This window comes from Rhipicephalus sanguineus, chromosome 7 (assembly GCF_013339695.2).
Source record: "Rhipicephalus sanguineus isolate Rsan-2018 chromosome 7, BIME_Rsan_1.4, whole genome shotgun sequence".
Lineage (NCBI taxonomy): Eukaryota > Metazoa > Arthropoda > Arachnida > Ixodida > Ixodidae > Rhipicephalus > Rhipicephalus sanguineus.
Window position 1 is genome coordinate 143343886 of NC_051182.1, and position 17777 is coordinate 143361662.

The 17777-nt window shown below is 44.5% G+C and overlaps 2 protein-coding genes across 2 annotated transcripts; one reads left to right on the plus strand and one right to left on the minus strand.

Moving 5' to 3' along the window:
* Nucleotides 1-110: 110 nt before the first annotated feature.
* LOC125759156 (uncharacterized) lies at nucleotides 111-9728 on the minus strand. Its single transcript, XM_049417534.1, has 14 exons — nucleotides 9645-9728; nucleotides 9277-9488; nucleotides 8956-9173; nucleotides 7994-8229; nucleotides 7205-7377; nucleotides 6376-6510; nucleotides 6164-6270; nucleotides 5311-5503; nucleotides 4685-5032; nucleotides 3776-3985; nucleotides 2950-3167; nucleotides 1878-2070; nucleotides 798-1279; nucleotides 111-212 (listed from the first exon to the last, which is right to left on the minus strand). The coding sequence occupies exons 1-14, from the start codon at nucleotides 9722-9724 to the stop codon at nucleotides 111-113; spliced, it is 2907 nt and encodes a 968-aa protein (XP_049273491.1). The 5' UTR covers nucleotides 9725-9728.
* Nucleotides 9729-10166: 438 nt separating this feature from the next.
* Nucleotides 10167-16754, plus strand: LOC119400128 (phosphatidylinositol-glycan biosynthesis class X protein). The gene is made up of 5 exons (XM_037667090.2): nucleotides 10167-10501; nucleotides 10613-10754; nucleotides 11751-11964; nucleotides 14809-14903; nucleotides 15648-16754. Exons 1-5 carry the CDS (start codon nucleotides 10341-10343, stop codon nucleotides 15792-15794), a joined length of 759 nt encoding a protein of 252 aa, XP_037523018.1. The 5' UTR covers nucleotides 10167-10340; the 3' UTR covers nucleotides 15795-16754.
* Nucleotides 16755-17777: the final 1023 nt, after the last annotated feature.

Genomic DNA, 17777 nt, shown 5'->3' on the forward strand with positions numbered 1-17777 from the left:
AACAGTGTTAACTGGTTTCAGATCCCGTATGACACAAGAGTGTTCAGAAATGCTTTTTCCGAGTTTCACAAGTTTACAACAGCAGTTAGATTTAAATGCCGGCTTCCACTTTAGATGAGGCTTCCCGGAAACCCTACAAGCGTTGCTGTGAAGCTGCACTTCACAGCAGCATTGATGGCCAGCATGCAGTCGTAGTGGTAACTACAAGAAGACTAAGTTATCAAACAGCGAATGTTTTGCATAACGTTGCCATAACTATGCACATTTTAGTTTACAATAAAGTGCCATCTCATTCATCAGTATGAAAAAAAAAACTTAAAACTTTGTTATGGTTGCATTCATCAAGATTTGGGTGTCTCGAAATGTGCTTATTTGCACAGGCTACAACAGTGGCTTCTGTATTGAACTATATACCACACATCACCAAAGCAAATGCTTGGGAATCTTATGCATTTATACAGAGAATCATTCAAAGCAACAGCATGCTTGTTCAATAGCCTACACTACATCTCGTACAGCAGCAGTCTTCTGGTTTATGTACAGCTGCGCTCAATACGATTGCAACACTGTGGCCATGGGGCACCAAGCCTATACTGTAACACCAGAAAATGCAAAATCTGTTTTTTGGAAATACCAGTAGCCCAAACCGTTTTTACATCGCAGATTGTTTTTTTTTATGTTGACACCGCCATGCAATGTTGATGCTGCTTTGACCACAGGCAGCATGTCGCAAGTCTTATTGAACGCGACTGTATGTGCAGTATGCCCAAGTAGCGAATAATAAAGTTCACACTTGCCTGGTCAGCAGACTTCAGCCATATCAGGTTCAGCAGATCACGCACCATGTGGTCGTTGATGCCCTTCTGCGCAACCACGTTCCCAATGACTATCATCGACTCTATGTTCACCGCGGTGTTGTACACAGTCTCGAGGCCCGGCGTCCGGCCGAGCTCGGATGGATCGACGCCGTCGATTGTGCTCCCGGGAGTCATGGCGATGTCCCTGGTGACCACGACGTCCGCGTCGAAGACCTTTCGTCCGAAGAGCACCTGCGGTCCCTTGCTTCGGAGCACGGCGTCCCTGGCGATATCCAAGCCGTTGACCGTGCCAGCGTCGAGGTTACGCTTGAAGTGAATCTCATCCTTGACGATCCAGGTGCCCGCAATGTTCTGAGGAGTGTGCAACGTGACCAAGTCGTGACTGGGACGGATGCCATTCAGGGTGCCGGCAACTTCAGCGTTTCCGTGGATCACGACAGGTGCCTGGTAAGTCTTTGGCCCTGAAAAGCGTACGAAATTGTGAATGCATAAATAAAAACTCTTCCGATTAACGATTGTGAAAGATGTAAGATTATACACGAGGTATTGAACTACACAATACTTCGTGTATGCACTACAAACTACAAAGAACAAATTAGGGCATAAACCAGACATGAAAGAGATTGCATATTTATGTTCACATTTTTATCTTTTTGTTGTGACACACACAAATGTTCTTTTACCAGGTGCAAGTTGGCTTGGATGTAGAGTTAATGTTAAAAAATGGTGCTCTAGAAAAACATGTTGCACCTAATTATGTTAAATTTTCAAAACTTTCATGATTATCTGCATTCAAGAAAGTCAATGAATGAAAGATTGTGAACTAAAAAAGAACTAGCGAAATATCACCACCACCAAGGTTCTAGTGCTGGACGAAACGAACTCTGCATTCACTGAATCCTATGGTAATGCAAGTGTGTACACTGTGGTACTAGGTCAGCAAGTTGAATTGTAGCTCGCAATACTACAGAAATCGCTAGCTGCCGGAACTAGCAAGCGGCTCGACGGAAACACAGAACAAAGGGGGCGAGCATGCACAGCTGCAGAAGGAAAACCTACCACGGATGGTCTGGTGGCTGTGCTTATCAACTGCCTCGGCGTACAGCTTGGCAACGCTGTAAAGTCCGTTGATCGGGTTTTTCAGGGCAAGTGCGGACCCGACGGTCAGGGGAGCCTGGAACGTCCACTCTCCGGTCACCGTTGTGACACCTTGCAGGGGGACCAGCTGAGCAACAAATGCTGACAGGTCTTTCTGGAGGAGAGAGCCGTTGGAAGTTTTCATACTTGTTTCAAAGTAGAGCACTCATACAATGAAACTAAAGCTTCAAGGGCAACAACCAATACCTGCATGTGCTAGAGACCCGCATAACATGGTTACGAATCTGGCCAATGAAGGCAATGCTGGCTTTGTTGTACCTGCAGATTTTATGCCAAAGCGACACAAACTAAAGACTGAAAAAGTACATTGTGCAGCCCTAAACTGAAACTCTTCAATCCACCGAGGCATTTCATTGCACGCTCTAGGCCTCCTTGCAAAAAGAAGTATTGTGTGCCGAGGGACATACATAAATTGAGAGTGGAAATACAATATAACTCACTTTGTGCACAGAGTGCTATCAGCACCAGGCACAAGCTTTCAAGTATCCACTTTAGCACCTTTTTTCAAATTAACACGACTACGCATTCTTTTCAGTTAACAAATGTATTGTCGGACAAGTGTGTTCATTGCAGCAATAAAATAAAGCAGCAGGAAGTTTCGTGGAGCAAATGCTCCACGACAGACAAGGAGGCAGATTGCAGCAACTGTCCAATATGACAATTCCATCGTGGATTTACGTCTGCAGCTTTGATTTACTCCTGAATGAATAATGGCTCACTCTAGCGAGCTGTTGAAGCAGTTTTGTAGAAGCATTAATCCCATCGTTTTGACATAACATCAACAGTACCTGCAAGGGCACTTACACAACTAAAGCTATGAAGTACAGCTAACCTTATCCGTAAGTAAATACTAATCACTATGAAAAAGCACAGTGCGACACATAATCCAGTGATTCACCAACATTACGGGGTCCGCAAGTCGCATAAACGGTATGTTACAGTAAACTACATTGCACAGTAATTGGGCACTTGCATTGTTTGTCGTCGTGGTAACCTTGAGGTCGCCGGGGACGCGCAGCCTTGCGAACTCTTTCCTCCCGCGAATGACCTGTGGAGTGTTTGTCGTGACTATTTTTTCTGGATCGATGCCATTGATTGCATGGCCCCTCTGGATGTTCAGGTCGGTCAGCGAGACATGGCCGAACTTGAGGTTGCCGGTGACGAGCTGGTCCTTGTTTGTCAACATGACGTCTGAATGTTGTGGCAAATGAAGAAGATTGTAGCATTAAATATGTCAATTTCTGTGATAAACGCGGCACTCTAAGCACGTGCATCAGTTGTTCCGTTGCTTACTGAAGTATGCAAGCAGAATAAGAGGTTACTTTCTCACAAAATTTAAACAAACCATGAAGAACACCAGAAAAGTGAGCATATACCAAGAATAAAGACCCAAGGCAAGATGCCGTATTTTGATATCTTGTCTGATAAGTAATAGCATAAAAGACCAATTCAGAAGAAAAGATTAACCATGGAACCGATTAGCAAATCAATTTTGTTTAATCTCCGAGCACAAACATACAAAAACTAGACTGCAATGCATGTTAAAACAAATGCTGTTGGCTTTTCCTTTGCATATATATATATATTTTTTGCACCGTTCCATTTCAAGCATGAACCAAGCTATCCCAGGTTTGTATGCTGTTAACATATTGCAGCTTCATTATAAGCAACACTTTAGATTAGTACACAGTAAGCAGTGTGCAGAGAAGTAGAGTTGCATCGGAATCATTTTCCAAACACAAAACTGTCCAGTTGAGCTTTTAACAGTTCATCTATAAATTTAAACTTGATCAACTCACCCGAAATGTTGATTCCGTTGATTGTGTGAGCATTCAGGTTGTTCACGTAGAGGTCGTTGAACGACACCGGAACGTCGATGACCTGGTCGCCAGTCGCCTTGAGGGTGTTCCTCAGCAGGTCGACGAGTGGAACACCGTTCAACGTCGTGTCCACAAGCTGAGCAGCGTTGAATGTTGACGAACTGACTGGTTTGTCGAACTTTAGGTTTCCTGTAGAGGTAAAAATGAAGCAAGGGAGATATTCAAGAATAAATGCAAACAAGGTGCCACAGCAATTCATGAAAGTTCTGTAGGCTTAAAACATTCATTCATTCATTAAATGGTACACTAGTAGTACGCTATATCCCAAACCCAGAAAGAAAACTAGCAAGGAGAGAGACTAACGAGTTAAACGTCGCCTGTGGATGTCTCGTTGCTGAGGAAGCCAAAATCTAACCACCATCTTGCAGAGAGAAATTATGAACCCTGGAAATGTTTTCCCGGTGGTACATCTAGCATGATACTTCAGATAGGTTTAATAAAAAATGAAGTGATGCACACTAGGAGACCTACAGAATGAAAAGAAAACATCACGAAACTAAATGAACTAAGGTATTTTAATGAGACTAGTGTCCAAGAAAGTTTGAAAGTACATTCCTTTAGTCACACAAGATGCAAAGGCATAATAATAATATCTGGGGTTTAACGTCCCAAAAAAGATGCAAAGGCAGTATATGTTCATTGCTTAAGAATGTTGCTAGACAACGCTGCAAGAGAGTGCTGGACAGTAGTCGCTTCGGTTCTCCGTTTAGGAAAGTTCATTAGTTCAGCTAACGGTACTTGAAAACTCGAGAATGAAATGCTTCGTTAAATTTGAGTCAAGTGAGATGGCATTAACCATTGTGACCACCAGAAAAAAAAGAATGTAACCTTGAATCGTCTGCGGGACCGACTTGAACACGACGCCCTTCAATTCGTTTTCCATTCTAGCAACGTCTTTCCAAATGTCGTTCGTTTGCCGTGAGACGTCGTCCGGGGTGACCGTGGGGACCCTCTGGGCTTGGGGAACAATCACGCCCTTTGGTGCGGTGACCGATCCGGTGACTTTGACAGGACCGTCTATGACTATCAGCTCTGTGGCGAGTGGCCTCTGCCCGTTAGACGTCCACACGCGCCCGATGTTTGCGGCAAGGTGGTCCACGTGAGCCTGCCGCCTACCGAGGGAGTTCTCCAGGTTGTGAAGGCAGTCGAGAAGAGGATCTGGCTTCCCTTGGGCAACTGCGTAGAAGAATAATTGAAAGCCTTAATACAGTGCACGTCGAGTCCATAACGACACTGCACATCACATTTCGCATAAAGTGCGTTCACAGACCTTTTGCTCATGGGCACTACGCAACAAGGCCAGAAATTTACTTATGTACGGAAGGATTAGTCAGAACCATGCCATAGGCTCTCGCATGAAATGAAGTCCAGCCAATCTAGACAATGAATACTCCAAGAGTTTGGCTGCCTCAATTGTACTCAAGTACTACTACTAAACCGTGCAGCACTCTCACCGAAGCTGTACTTCTGAAGAACCAGTTGCAGGGGTGGCTGGGGAGCAGAGGGCACTGCCTGGGTCGCGAACATGAAGTACTGGCCTTCGATAAACTGGAACACCACGCTCGAGAGGGACATGCCGGACATCTTCAGGGTGAATGTGCAGTTGTAAGTCGAGGACTCCGTCTCCAGGAAAAACATCACCTCATCCTGAAAACACAAATGTAACATAACGAGCTGCACCGCTGAAGGCTTGCGGAAGATTGTACAATCGCTTGTGGAGAGTGAATAGTCCATTAAACAGCTATTCAAAAATATCAATTTAATGAATACTAGTAAAACTAGAATCAAGGATTAGGTAACCATATGAAGGCAGCAGATAAATAAAGCCACGAAGACCATGAGTGAAGCTACTTGCGATTAATTACGAATAATGCAGAGGTACGATTCCCAGAGGCAGCAAGTCGTACATTCTTCATAAGCTATCTTATCCCTACACTTCGAATGAAAAGATTTCCACTACGCTTTGTCAGCTTGTTTCATGTTGCGACAAATGAAAATTGGGCCCATCAGATTCTCCCTCTTAACGTCCAGAATGTATAGCAGACCACAAGAATGACAAGGCTTATATTATCAGATAAACCTTGACTAAGATGAAATAACTAACAATTCTCATGCGCTATATTACCTAGTTGCTCAGATAAATGTCCCAAGCGGCCAAATCTGCACGTAGCTAATACACCACAAGAAAGTAAAGAAAGAAAAAAGAAACAAGAAAATGATGGCAGCAAAATGCTGGAAGTAAACGATGTTTAACTGTACAAGAATACCATGAGCGATCTCTTGAGTTCCCTGTGAAAACAGTCTTACCCTTCGCACAACTGCTATGGCAGCTTCTCCATTTGGCAGAGTGAAGATCGAAACGTCCTCCGCACCCTCAGTGTTTAGAAGGGTCTGCCATTCCAGGAACTGATCACCTACATCAGACAAACGAAGTCAATCAAATTGTATTTACACCCTGCTCTGAAAGAAATCGCCAGCCAAGAACAATGGCAGACAGTTGATGGTAGTAATGGGCTTACCAGCATACCAGTAGAGGAAGACCCCTTGCCGAGTCAGAAAAGTCAGGTAGTGGATGCCAGCAACAGTGAAGTGGTTCACCTTTAAGGCTTGCCAAAACCTGATCACCTGCACAAAGCTGAGCTCGTGTTCCCGACCTAACAGAGGGGAAAAAAAAAACAGGATAAGGTACTCTTGAAATCTAAAAATACTGTTGCTTCCGAAACAGGTATTGCATTTTGATGACCTGGAACGAAAAGCAGAATGCGAAAGATAACCGCCAATGCAAATTCGAAAAAGGGCATGCCGATCAGGTATACAAGAGGAGCACTGGATTAGGTTTCAAGAAATAGCAAACAGATGTGCAAATTTGATTGTGACATGAGCACATGTACCAAATACCTTTCGAATTGAAGGTATAATTTCGTAGAACGGAACGTCGAGCAACTACAAATTTCACCTTTTCACGCTAAGTTTAGAGTTCCCTCACGAGTTTGTCGTGCAAGAATGTTCAAAATGCAGCTGCAGAGACATTGTTTATGGTGAATAAGGAATACGCAATACTGCTTTTCGCTGTCAAATGAGTTACGATAAAATTCAGGAGCAAGAAAGTTGTGCCTGAAGTAAATTGCAACACAGTCAAGGCTTGGGCTAGTCTATACATACTTGAAATATATAAATATTCTTTGCTTAATAAAGGCTTCAGTCGTCAATCAGTGCATTTTTTGCTATGTGCATACTATGTGTTTATACACTATTGCCTTTCCAATGTTTGCCTGAAGGTTTCTTGCTTCTCACATGCACGCACATACAACAAGTTCACAGCTGTTGAAGAGCTCGAAGCATACTAACGCTGATTGTAGATGAATACAGGAGACCCCAGGAAAAGTTCACCGGCATTGTCTCTCTGTTGAGCTACAGCGATGTAGAGGGGTCCATCCATACTCCAAGCAACGACAGATTTTGCCCCTATGACCGAGTGCTGCGACACTGCGTCAAACTGCGTGTTCTTCCATTGGTAAAGTCTGCACAAGAAAATGAAAAGAACTTGAGGGTAATCTTACCAGAGAGTGCTAGAAGAGAACATAAAGTAGCTGTTGCAATCGATGAAAACGGCACACTTTGAATTTATGAGACAAGTGCTGCAAGAAACTTTTAAGCCGGTAGGTCGGGGAACAACGGTGGAATTGTTGAGCACAGCACGGCAAGAATGATTGCGTGCGCAGTGAACTCCTGCAACAACAACACATGTTAAATTTTGTTTTCTGGCTGGCTGAAGGATTGAAATGTGAAAATTTCGGGCTAACTAATGCACATACTTTCATTTCCAGCATTTTTGGTTCATACGTCATATCGGCGACACTTGCATCAGAGCCAGCACTGTACCCTTTTGGCCAGATTTGCAGCCACATGAAGTTTTCTCGAGCAGTTGCTCACAGCAGTCATACTAAAAAAAGTTGATGTCGCATTTCAGCCTGCAGGGGCTGTACATTATGTAATGACGCATTAAACATAACTATTTGACCAATGCTTAGTACGCGAAGAAGGCAGGAGCCAGGAATTTAAGCTAACACCAGGTGTCATTTCAGCTAGATGAGAAGTTCCATATGCTAATCGAAAGATCAATGTATCAAAACTTACACGAGCTTCCCATTGTACGACGTACCAGAACCAGAGTAGGTTCGGAACACGCACGTGACGAGATAGTGGGCGGAAGCACCGCGAACCATGTCGATGTCCGATTCCCCGCCCAGTTCAACGGTCTGCTTGGTGACCAGGTTTTCACCTTGAAGCAAGTACAGACGCACAAAATGGTCTCTCCCACCGTGTCTCTGATGTAGGCACACAATCCACAACTGGTCTCCGTACACAAATGCCTGCAAAAAAAAAAGTGTTGCAAGAGCAAAAATGCACATAGCTAACGGAGCGTAGGTGTTAATTTGAGTCCGCCATGCTAGAATAACTGGAAGATTGTTGCTGCATCACAGCTTTATGACTAATCACATAATCATGGAGATATAGTTAGCCAACATTATATTCGGTTACAACATAAGAAAGAACGTCAGCTCCGCCCCCAGCAATCACTCTCTCTCCCACAAATATGCATAATGCTCTGTCCAATAGCGCTTGCTCATTTTGATGACGTCAAACAGTTCTCGAGTGTTTGACAGATGGCCGACTTTCCGCATACAGACCCACGTTTGTGTCGCTGCTTTTAGGTCGGAAACTTGAACGTCCTGGTGAACTTCGTCAGGGATTCTGACATGGCATGCTCATCCAAACTTGATGTTTAGATTTAGCCGAGAAGAAGTACATACGGTTCGAGCGGAAACCAGCTAGCATGACCGTCTTTCGCAGGTGAAGGGCTTCTTAGGTTAGCCAGCGCTAGTCAACGGGTAGTATAAATACGTTAGGTCAGAATATTACCGCTCGCTGGGTCGCATACAAAGTGAAGAGTTTACAGGTCGGCAATGCTTCCATAAAGACAGCGCGTATAACCGGTACAACGCACGAAACGAAACAAATCTTTCCGGATCCAGCTAAGCGTGCATGCCAACTAAAGGGTGCCGGCCACACACGGTTTTGACAAGAAAAAAGCGTACCTTGACTTTGACAGTCGTCAAACTTGTGGCCATTCCAGCGAACGGAGCGTAACGACCGCTGGCCCATCGTAACAGCTCGACTTGTCCGGTCCGTGTCGCGACTACGAGGAACGTCGCGCCCGCGACGTACGCGGGCTCCCAGCAGGACACGTTGCCGAGACGGATTCCCAGGTCCACCGGCTTCGTACCGATGACGCGAAGGTGGTCTTGAGGCAAGACTGCGGCCAACAGTGAACCCACAGACTCCCATGGTCATGTACAAAGTTCGATACGTGCGGACGTGCGCAGCAAAAGAAAGCTTCGTACGAAATCGAAACTTACCGCCGTAGTCAGGACTGTCCGGAGCCACAACACTTCGCTTGTGGCGCTGCAGTCTGGCCTTTTCGAAGGCTTCGTGAAGCTTTATCTTGAAGTCGTCAAGTTTTTGCTTGAAATAGTCTTCGAGGCGTTCATCTGGCGTGGAGGCGTCGACAGCGTAGGCGAGCGTAAGAATAAGTAGCGGCAGCGCCCATTTAAGTACCTGCATTGTGACCCTGCATGGTAGAATCGGAGGGAAAAAAAGTAAGTGCCAGCGTTAAATTGCTTAGCCCAGCTATTCCAATAACCTTCAGGAATAATTAAGCCTCTATCCGTTAAGAACCACGGTGTACATAACACCGCCCACACATCCGCAGCGGAATCGCACTTACATGTGATGGTCACAACCGACTTCAGCAAACGGACGCGTTGCGCTCAACTCCTTGTTATATAGCGTGATGTTCACGCCCATTGAAGCAAGACACACCCACTCTAACTATCTGCAAAAAAAAAATAATAATAGTATATGGATTTTAAAGATATATAATAAGGTTGTGCGCACGCGCAAACTGCGCATCCGAACGACATGGCGAAACATTGCGCCTGGTTGATAAAACAACGTAAAATGCATACGTGCGCGCCCATACTGATAAGAAAGTCACCGGTAACGAATCTAAGGGATCTAAGGTAGAGAAGTTTATTGTTGAAATGTGTACTCGTTCCCTGAACGATGTCACACGCATTATTTGCGAACTACACCAGCGATATGCGTATGGGCAGGAATAACCTCACTTTAGCACGATCTCTTTTCAATGTTTCCTGTGTAACTTGTCCCCCTGTATTATGAAGACCCGCAGAACCGCATGTTTCGGACCACCCCAGACCACTCCACATTCGCTTCGCTGAACCCAAGAAAACGAAACTTTCAAATTTTCCGCCATTCCAAGCGACGTCGTCGATTGGACGAAGCCTTCTTAGCTTACACTCAATGCCACCAGGTGCCCGTGAAAGTATACACAAAAAAATCGGCTGCTTCATGTCGCTTTTGCACTGTTGATATTTCGATCTGAATTGACCTGAATGAGCTGATGGGTTTCAGCTTGCGTTTAGCTCTAGCGCTAGCGCTCATCTCTGCGCTCGAAGCCAACGCGGCCGCCAACAAGGCGAAAGCGAGCAATGGCGCTAAGCTTTGCAAAGAGGAACCGGACATAATCGTTGAAAGAAACCTAGCTCTGACGGGCTACCACAGGTACGGACCTTTCTTTCGTGGCTTGCAGTGGTTGCTGAGAAGCAGTTTAATGCGATGAAGGAGAGATCGATCGTTTTGTGTACGCCGATCTTTTCGTGTTTGCTTTTTAAGGGAGCTGCAAACTGTGATCCACTCGCGAAACCGACTCAAAGTCAAGGGACGGCCCCCAACGCTGCTGCTTGTGGAAGCGATACCGTCGGGCGCCTATGTTGACGCTTACCAACTGCGGCTTCTAGACGACAGTGATGCCACGGTAAGTTCTGTAAACCAATCATGACCACCACCGTGCTTTATTTCGTCCAAACGTGCCTACGGGCCAAGTCAACTGAAGTACACGCTGCCATCATGCACTTCGTGTGTGTGGGGAAGCCAGCTTCCAGTGATGCGTGAAGCTTGGAGAATTCGTAGTTATTAACATGCTGTCTCAAGCGCAAAATTTGCGCATGCATTCGAGCATAATACGAGCACTGACTTCGCATGCTCTTGCTTTCATTAAACGTTCATCTCTCAATGAACAATTATAGTGGTGTTGAATAATTTGTGGAATGCGATTGCAGGCCCACACGCAGTGTTCACTTTCATGTAAGTGATGATGCACATGCGCACTGGATGCAGCACACACGTCCTGTTTGCGCTTCATCTTAAAGTTATACTGAATTTACATGTGTGTTGGTTTATGTGTGTTCATTCCAGCTTGGGTTGAAATGCAAAGGTGCAATTAATCAACTAATTAGCTCGATCAACACCCCATGTAATTGCACAAATCATATCTTTTGTCACTGTAAATGTGAATTTATGTCAAATTATGCTATCTTTGTTTTTAACTTAACAACACACAGATAACACTTTAATTGCACACGTTGCTGCTTTGTATTTCCTTGGATCCTGCAATTGGACTGACCACATTTACTTGCTCCATGGCTTTCATTACCTGCTAGGCACTTTTGCTCACCTGGTTTGTAGAAGAAAAAAAAAACATCACCATAGTATGCCATTTTGCCATTGGAGGGTCAATCGTAAGGCTGCTGCAGACATCTATGACTGGTTTCATGATCTTTTTGCAACTAAATGGGAACTAGGTAAACAGTTCCAATCAATTTATTGAATGATGCGAACCAAACACTACAACGTTCCTTCAAGACGGGACTAAAAACAAAGCAGTGGAAAGCACAGACTACGATAAGCTGCCAGGACAAAGGATGTAAGCTAGTGTGCAAAGCCATGCAATTTAACGTCTCATCCCGCACAGTTCGGAGTTCGCGGCAAGGTGGACGTGGAAGAAATGGCCCATCAGGCAAGTGGACACAGCGTCTTCGCCTTCTTGCCGTTGAACGAGACCTCCGCGCTGGCAGCGCTGCCCGTCCACATGCGGTACCACAAGGCGCAGAGCTGTATCGCCGACGGTCCCTTCGCCAAAGTGACGCTGCACCCACCGTCCATGTACTTCAGGCACCCAGACTTAGGTTTGTGTCGCATCTACGCTCCACTCGCTAATGTCACACTGGCACTGTCACTAGTGTTACAACTAAATGAATCCAGCTTACAAGAACTGAAATCTGGGTGAGTTTGTAAGATTGCACACTTAAGCAGGTAGCGCAAAAAAATGAAGACACAAGCCGATGAAGTGGATGCGCTGGAAAGACGAGGATGACGATAAGACGGAAGACACAATCGCTCGTCTCGTGTCTCTGCTCCTTGCTTGTGTCTTCGTTCTTTTTGCGCTGCCTGCTCAAGTATGTAAATGAATCCAACAGACAATTAACAGCGGAGCTGATTAAGCCAATTGTTAGTCCATGCAGAGCAAACAGAAAGCTATCACCATCTTGAACAGGTGCGTGCTCTCTTCGTCCTCTTCGCTCACTGTGCTGATTTGTCCAGCATGGGATGCAATAACTCTGATGGGCGAGAGGACGAGTACAGAGAGAGAGAGAGAAAGAAAGAGAAATAGAGAGAAAGAAACAGACACAAAAAAGATATAGAAAAGAAGAGAGCAATACAGAAAAAAAGAGAATCAAAGAAGGAGAGAGAAAGAGGAAGTGAGCGAGAGAAGGAAAGGGAAGAAAGGAGAAAGAAAGATAGAAAGACAAAGAAATAGATGAAGACAGAAATAGAGATAAACAGAGACAAAAAAAGATAGAAAAAGACAGACAGAAATAGAAAAATAACAAGAAACAAGGCAGGCTGCCCAGCTCTGCGCTTCCTGCAGGCTTGGCACCACTAGTGCAAAGCTGCCTTAATTTTTTGAGCCAAGGAAAGCATAGGAGACATTATTTTAATGTCTTTAACTGTAGCGTAACAATTTCAGAGGAGTTAAAGTGGACGAAAGAGCACTTTTTCGTCAGTGGGGTCCGATCCCACAACCTTCGAATTACACATCCGATGCTCTACCAGTCGAGCTACGACGGAAGACGCTTCCCCGTCCACTTTGTTGGGTAATTCTGTGTGTGTAATCTCCGGGAGGTTTAGTCAGCGCCACTCTTAGTCAAGGCTGCAAAGGTTGTGGGTTCGGATACCACCGACAGAAAGGGTGCTTTTTCGACCACTTTTAACTCCTCTGAAATTATTACACTACAGTTAAAAACAACAACTAATGTCCTCTGTGCTTTCATTCGGCTATGTCTAACAAAGAAACAAGTCCCTTTAAAAATTAAAAAAATGAAAAATAAAAAAATAATAAAAAAATTCTCCTTTAGCCGCTACAACCGTCACTGTCAGCACCGGCACTTTAAAATACCAGTGGACCTTCTGTACAAGTAATGCAGCTAACTTGCGTTATTTTATTGTGGTTTAAGTGTGGAAGCATACATATTTGGGGCTGCTTTATTCATGACTCGAGTAGAAAACGACATGAACGAGCAGTATATAAATGGGCAAGCAGTGAGAAATTCCTAGCATCAAGCATTTCATGCAATTTTCTCCCTAGCTTTAAGCATGACATTTGTTTCAGTCCAACTATGTTCAAAGATGACCGAAGAAAGCTTAAATGGCCCCGTATAACTTGAACATTCAATTCCATACATTCAGTGAGATTTGAACTCCATAAAATCGGCTGGCATGGCAGCACCTGAAAACGTAGAACTTTCAAGAACTACTGTTTTAAATGTGTTGCCATTTTTTTTCATGTAATCCATGCAACAGATTTCAAACTGAAATGTTTAATCCCTTTCATAAACGTTGCATCAGAAGCTTAGGATGTTTCATCAGATGCAGTGCCACTGCAAAGGCCATCTTTCATTTGCAGTGGACATCAATCTATAAGCTCCTAGCCTTCTGCCTCTAGCATCACTGGAAAGGATACAAACATTTATTTTGCATACTACAATCTCAAGTTGAAATGAAAGCTTTTCTGTGGCTACACACTGATAAAACATTAAAGGGGCCCTGCGACACAAATTAAGCGTGTAATTTTAATCGCTTCTTCTTGAACTGTGAAACGCACCAATATCGTTGTGCGAGTAGCAACGCCAGAAACAAAGCTGTTATAATTTTATTTCAACGGAGAAACCACATTTTTTTTAGACTAGAGCAACACACAATGGCTATTCTTGTCATCGGAAGTGATGCTTCATCACATGGGAGTGACGACATTGGCCGTGCGTTTTGATTGGTTTGACCCGACAAGTCGCAGGTAATATTCATATGATCACAAATAGGCCACACTATTGTGTGCTAAAAATTATAAAAGCACTCTATACTTCCTCTGATACAGTAGGATTTTTGTTTTTAAATGTGAAAAATTTGAAAACGATTGCGAAACGACGCTAGGAGCGCTGCACAACGGCCACCACGAGGTGAGTCGTCCGGTATGTCTCTGTAAGATGTGCGCGCTGATTGGAACCGGCCTTTGACGTCAGTTGGAGAGTGAAATGCGAAAGGGAACGCTTTTTTCTCGTTGTCTACTGGGGTTTTGAAGTTTAAAGGCTAATAACTTCCATTACTGTGCACCGATTTCGATAAATCTTTTTGCATTCATCTCAGTATTCAGCACTACACGCACTCCAGCGATGCAGAATGCAGACGAAAAAGCGTTGCAGGGCCCCTTTAAGTATCACAAGCAACGTGCCGAAGCATGAAGGCTTTACAATATCCATGAGCATCCAGTGCTTACAATGGCTTTGCAATGTCCATTGTCACAAGCATGACGTTACACAAGCGTTTGTCACAGGCGTGATGTGACATGCGTATCAGTTGCCCACTGGTTTCTGTGGCCACTGACCACAGAAAGTCCTGGGTTTGTAATGTGTCTTGAACGAATTTGTGTCTATCATGTTTTGATAAGAGTTCCATCTCATTCATCCATTGCACAGACTTCCCAGACACGTGCGAAGATATACATCTTCTACCCTGCGATGCAGCCAACATGGAGCGCTTATGCCCCTGGAAGCAACTGCAAGTTGCTAATGTAAGTTTCCTACTAGCCATTGCAAAATCGCAACGACACACTGGCATGCTGTTTGACAAATGGACATTTATGTTATGTACTGTCAGTACAAGTTTAAATGTGAACGATTCTGAAATTACTTCAGTGTGCTGGTCTGATTCCCAGATAACCTGCACTTGTAACAGTGGCTTAATTCAGATTACGAAACGCAGGCACGTAGCCAGGATTTTTTTTCGGGGGGGGGCCCAAGGACTAATTATTCGAAAGAAAGTCTTGTCATGACAAAAAGAAAAAAAGAAATGCACGGGAACATAAAAGGCTGGACGAATTTTGGGGGGGGCCCGGGCCCCCCGGGCCCCCCCCTTGCCAACGTGCCTGACGAAACGTAGTGATTACACATCATATATAATCACACCAGGTAATCATATGTAATAAGCATCGTGATATGTCATCTGTTTGTATTTCTGTTAACGCTGTTGGTAAGTACACTATCTATGAAAGGGGCTATTAATCGAGTAGAGACATATTTTTGAAGCTGCAGAGTGTGTCATTGTGAAGTCACAAAAATGAACTTTTAGTTGCGGTAATGGCAGTTAGGTATTCAGCATATGGTAAACACGGCTTTTGAAACTGAAAGCCTTACAACAAAGGACTTACAATTAAGACTCACTGAAACGGTTTGTGCAGCACAAGTTCTACATGAAGGCTTGCTGTTCAATTCTGTTTTGCAGCTGTTTAATGAATGACAAACCCTTTCTGTTGCAGATAAATCACTTAACGGCAGAGGTGCCCGTCGGATGCCTGGAGGACGGATTCCTGGTCTCGACCACCACGCTAGTCACATATAGCCTTTGCTCCATTGCCATAGCATACTACGTCTTTATGCACGGCAAAAAGCCACGTTCGGACTAGCAAGTACTGCTCTTGGAAATGCTTCAATGTGAAAGTAGCCCGTTTCTTTTTTTTAATCTAGTCACAGCTGCTGTCGCGATTTCATTTAAGCAATGCATCACTCCATAGCACGGAAACAAAGGACGTGCCAGAGGGGAAACAACAAAGTACCTGTTCATGCAGTTTCTCATTCTGTGATCAAATCTAGGCGAATAAGATTATGTGTCAACGCTTTTAATGACAGACAGTGCTGCGCATCTGCACACCTTTCTGCTTAAGTGGAAATCCTGTTCATTGGAGCACATTTTTAGGCAGAGCTTACATAACTCACAGAATTCAGTGGTGGTGACGTACGTGAAAAGCCCAGTGCCGGCGAGCATACAGACACGCAGCCGTCGAAAGTGTGCCAGTCACGTGTGTATTTATATGCGCCATTTTTCAAAAACTGATGCTCTCTGTTGCGGGCTTGTCAGCGATCAGCAGTTTCTGTTGCGGCATAGCAAAAATTTGTTGCTGGGCTTCTTGGCTCATGGTCCTAAAAACTGGATATAGCGCGGATTCAACACAGTACAAAGAAAGAAAGAACGCTTGTTCTGTGCATCGGTGTTCTTCTTCTCTGTCCTGCGCCGAATCTGTGCTATGCAGTATTTAAGTCTGTTACGGCAATCTGATCATCTATTGAGGTGACTAGTCATTTCACGGTGGAACATTTCACTGTTCAACAACTGAAGTGTTGCACTGCAAAGCACGTGAATGACTGTCCGATTCCCGGCATGCGGGAAGGAAACAGTTAGAAGGGAGCATTGTGCAGCGTGATAAAAAGGAAAGTATTACGTCAGGCATGCACACGCCAAGCTTTGCTTGTCCCTGCTTTCCTGACAGGGCAAGGGCTCCTGAATTTTAACGTGATAGTGTTAAAGAGCTCATTTCGCAGAAATGCCGGTGTCGGTGGCGTTGGTGTCTTTGGTTGTGGAGTGAAAAGCAGCGTTGTCCATGAGCAAAAATTCTAGATAGATGCTAATAAAGAAATAATAAAAAAATATTCGGTTCTAGTGGTATTGGAGATTCGAACCTGTGACCCCTTGCTCTGTGGAGCAATGCGTTTACCTGCTTGTCCACCATGCACACATCCGCTAGCATACTAACGGCGAGCTATTTATATACACCATTTAGCGTTGGTGGTACGCACATCTCGGAGGTTCTCAGTGGCTTGACAAAAACTCGCGAGATGCCGCAAAAAGCCAACGGGTGCACTTTCCGTGTTTTGTTGCGCCGCATGCATGGATATGGCAGCGGGTGCACGTCCGCACTTTGCCTTTCCTTGCGGCATGGTTTAGGTGTCGACCGAGAAGTGAAGCGAAGCCGGCAATTGGGAAGGCGATACGAACACGGTCCGATTACGCTATCGCGTTCTACTCTTAAAAGTGAAGCTCAAGCATCCTCCAAGTTTTTTTTTCGTTGTTAAGGACCCTTGAGATTCCATTAACAAGAATGCACTGCAGTCTTACGCTAGGCTGCTTGCGTTAGTCTGCCTAGTGTTCTCATGACAATTACTCTTCTCAATAATAATAATAATAATAATAATAATAATAATAATAATAATAATAATAATAATAATAATAATAATAATAATAACTGTTGGGGTTTAACATCCCAAAACCACGATATGATTATGAGAGATGCCGTCGACCACCTGGGGTTCTTTAACATGCACCTAAATCTAATACACGGGCCTCGAGCATTTTCGCCTCCATCGAAAATTCGGCCGCGGCAGCCAGGATTCGATCCCGCAACCTCTTCTCAACTACGGCATGCAGGCACAGAGGAGGGGATTAGGTTTAGGATCAGTTGGGTAAGTGGGAGCGATACAGTAGTGGCAGATGCAACCTACAGTGTAAACACAAAGAAACTCGAAACACAGACGCACAGCATTCGATTGAAAAAAGAAATTGCAGGTTACAACGCAACACGGCAACTGTAAAGTCACATAGACACTTCTCATTC

Coding starts and splice junctions, on each gene's coding strand:
- LOC125759156 (XM_049417534.1), bottom strand. CDS start 9,724: ATGGGCGTGAACATCACGCTATATAACAAGGAGTTGAGCGCAACGCGT. Junction 6,511..7,204: donor TGTATTCATCTACAATCAGC/GTTAGTATGCTT, acceptor CCCCTCTGTTAG/GTCGGGAACACGAGCTCAGC. Junction 5,033..5,310: donor TCTTCAGAAGTACAGCTTCG/GTGAGAGTGCTG, acceptor TCTTCTACGCAG/TTGCCCAAGGGAAGCCAGAT.
- LOC119400128 (XM_037667090.2), top strand. CDS start 10,341: ATGGGTTTCAGCTTGCGTTTAGCTCTAGCGCTAGCGCTCATCTCTGCG. Junction 11,965..14,808: donor CTTCAGGCACCCAGACTTAG/GTTTGTGTCGCA, acceptor TCCATTGCACAG/ACTTCCCAGACACGTGCGAA. Junction 14,904..15,647: donor AGCAACTGCAAGTTGCTAAT/GTAAGTTTCCTA, acceptor TTTCTGTTGCAG/ATAAATCACTTAACGGCAGA.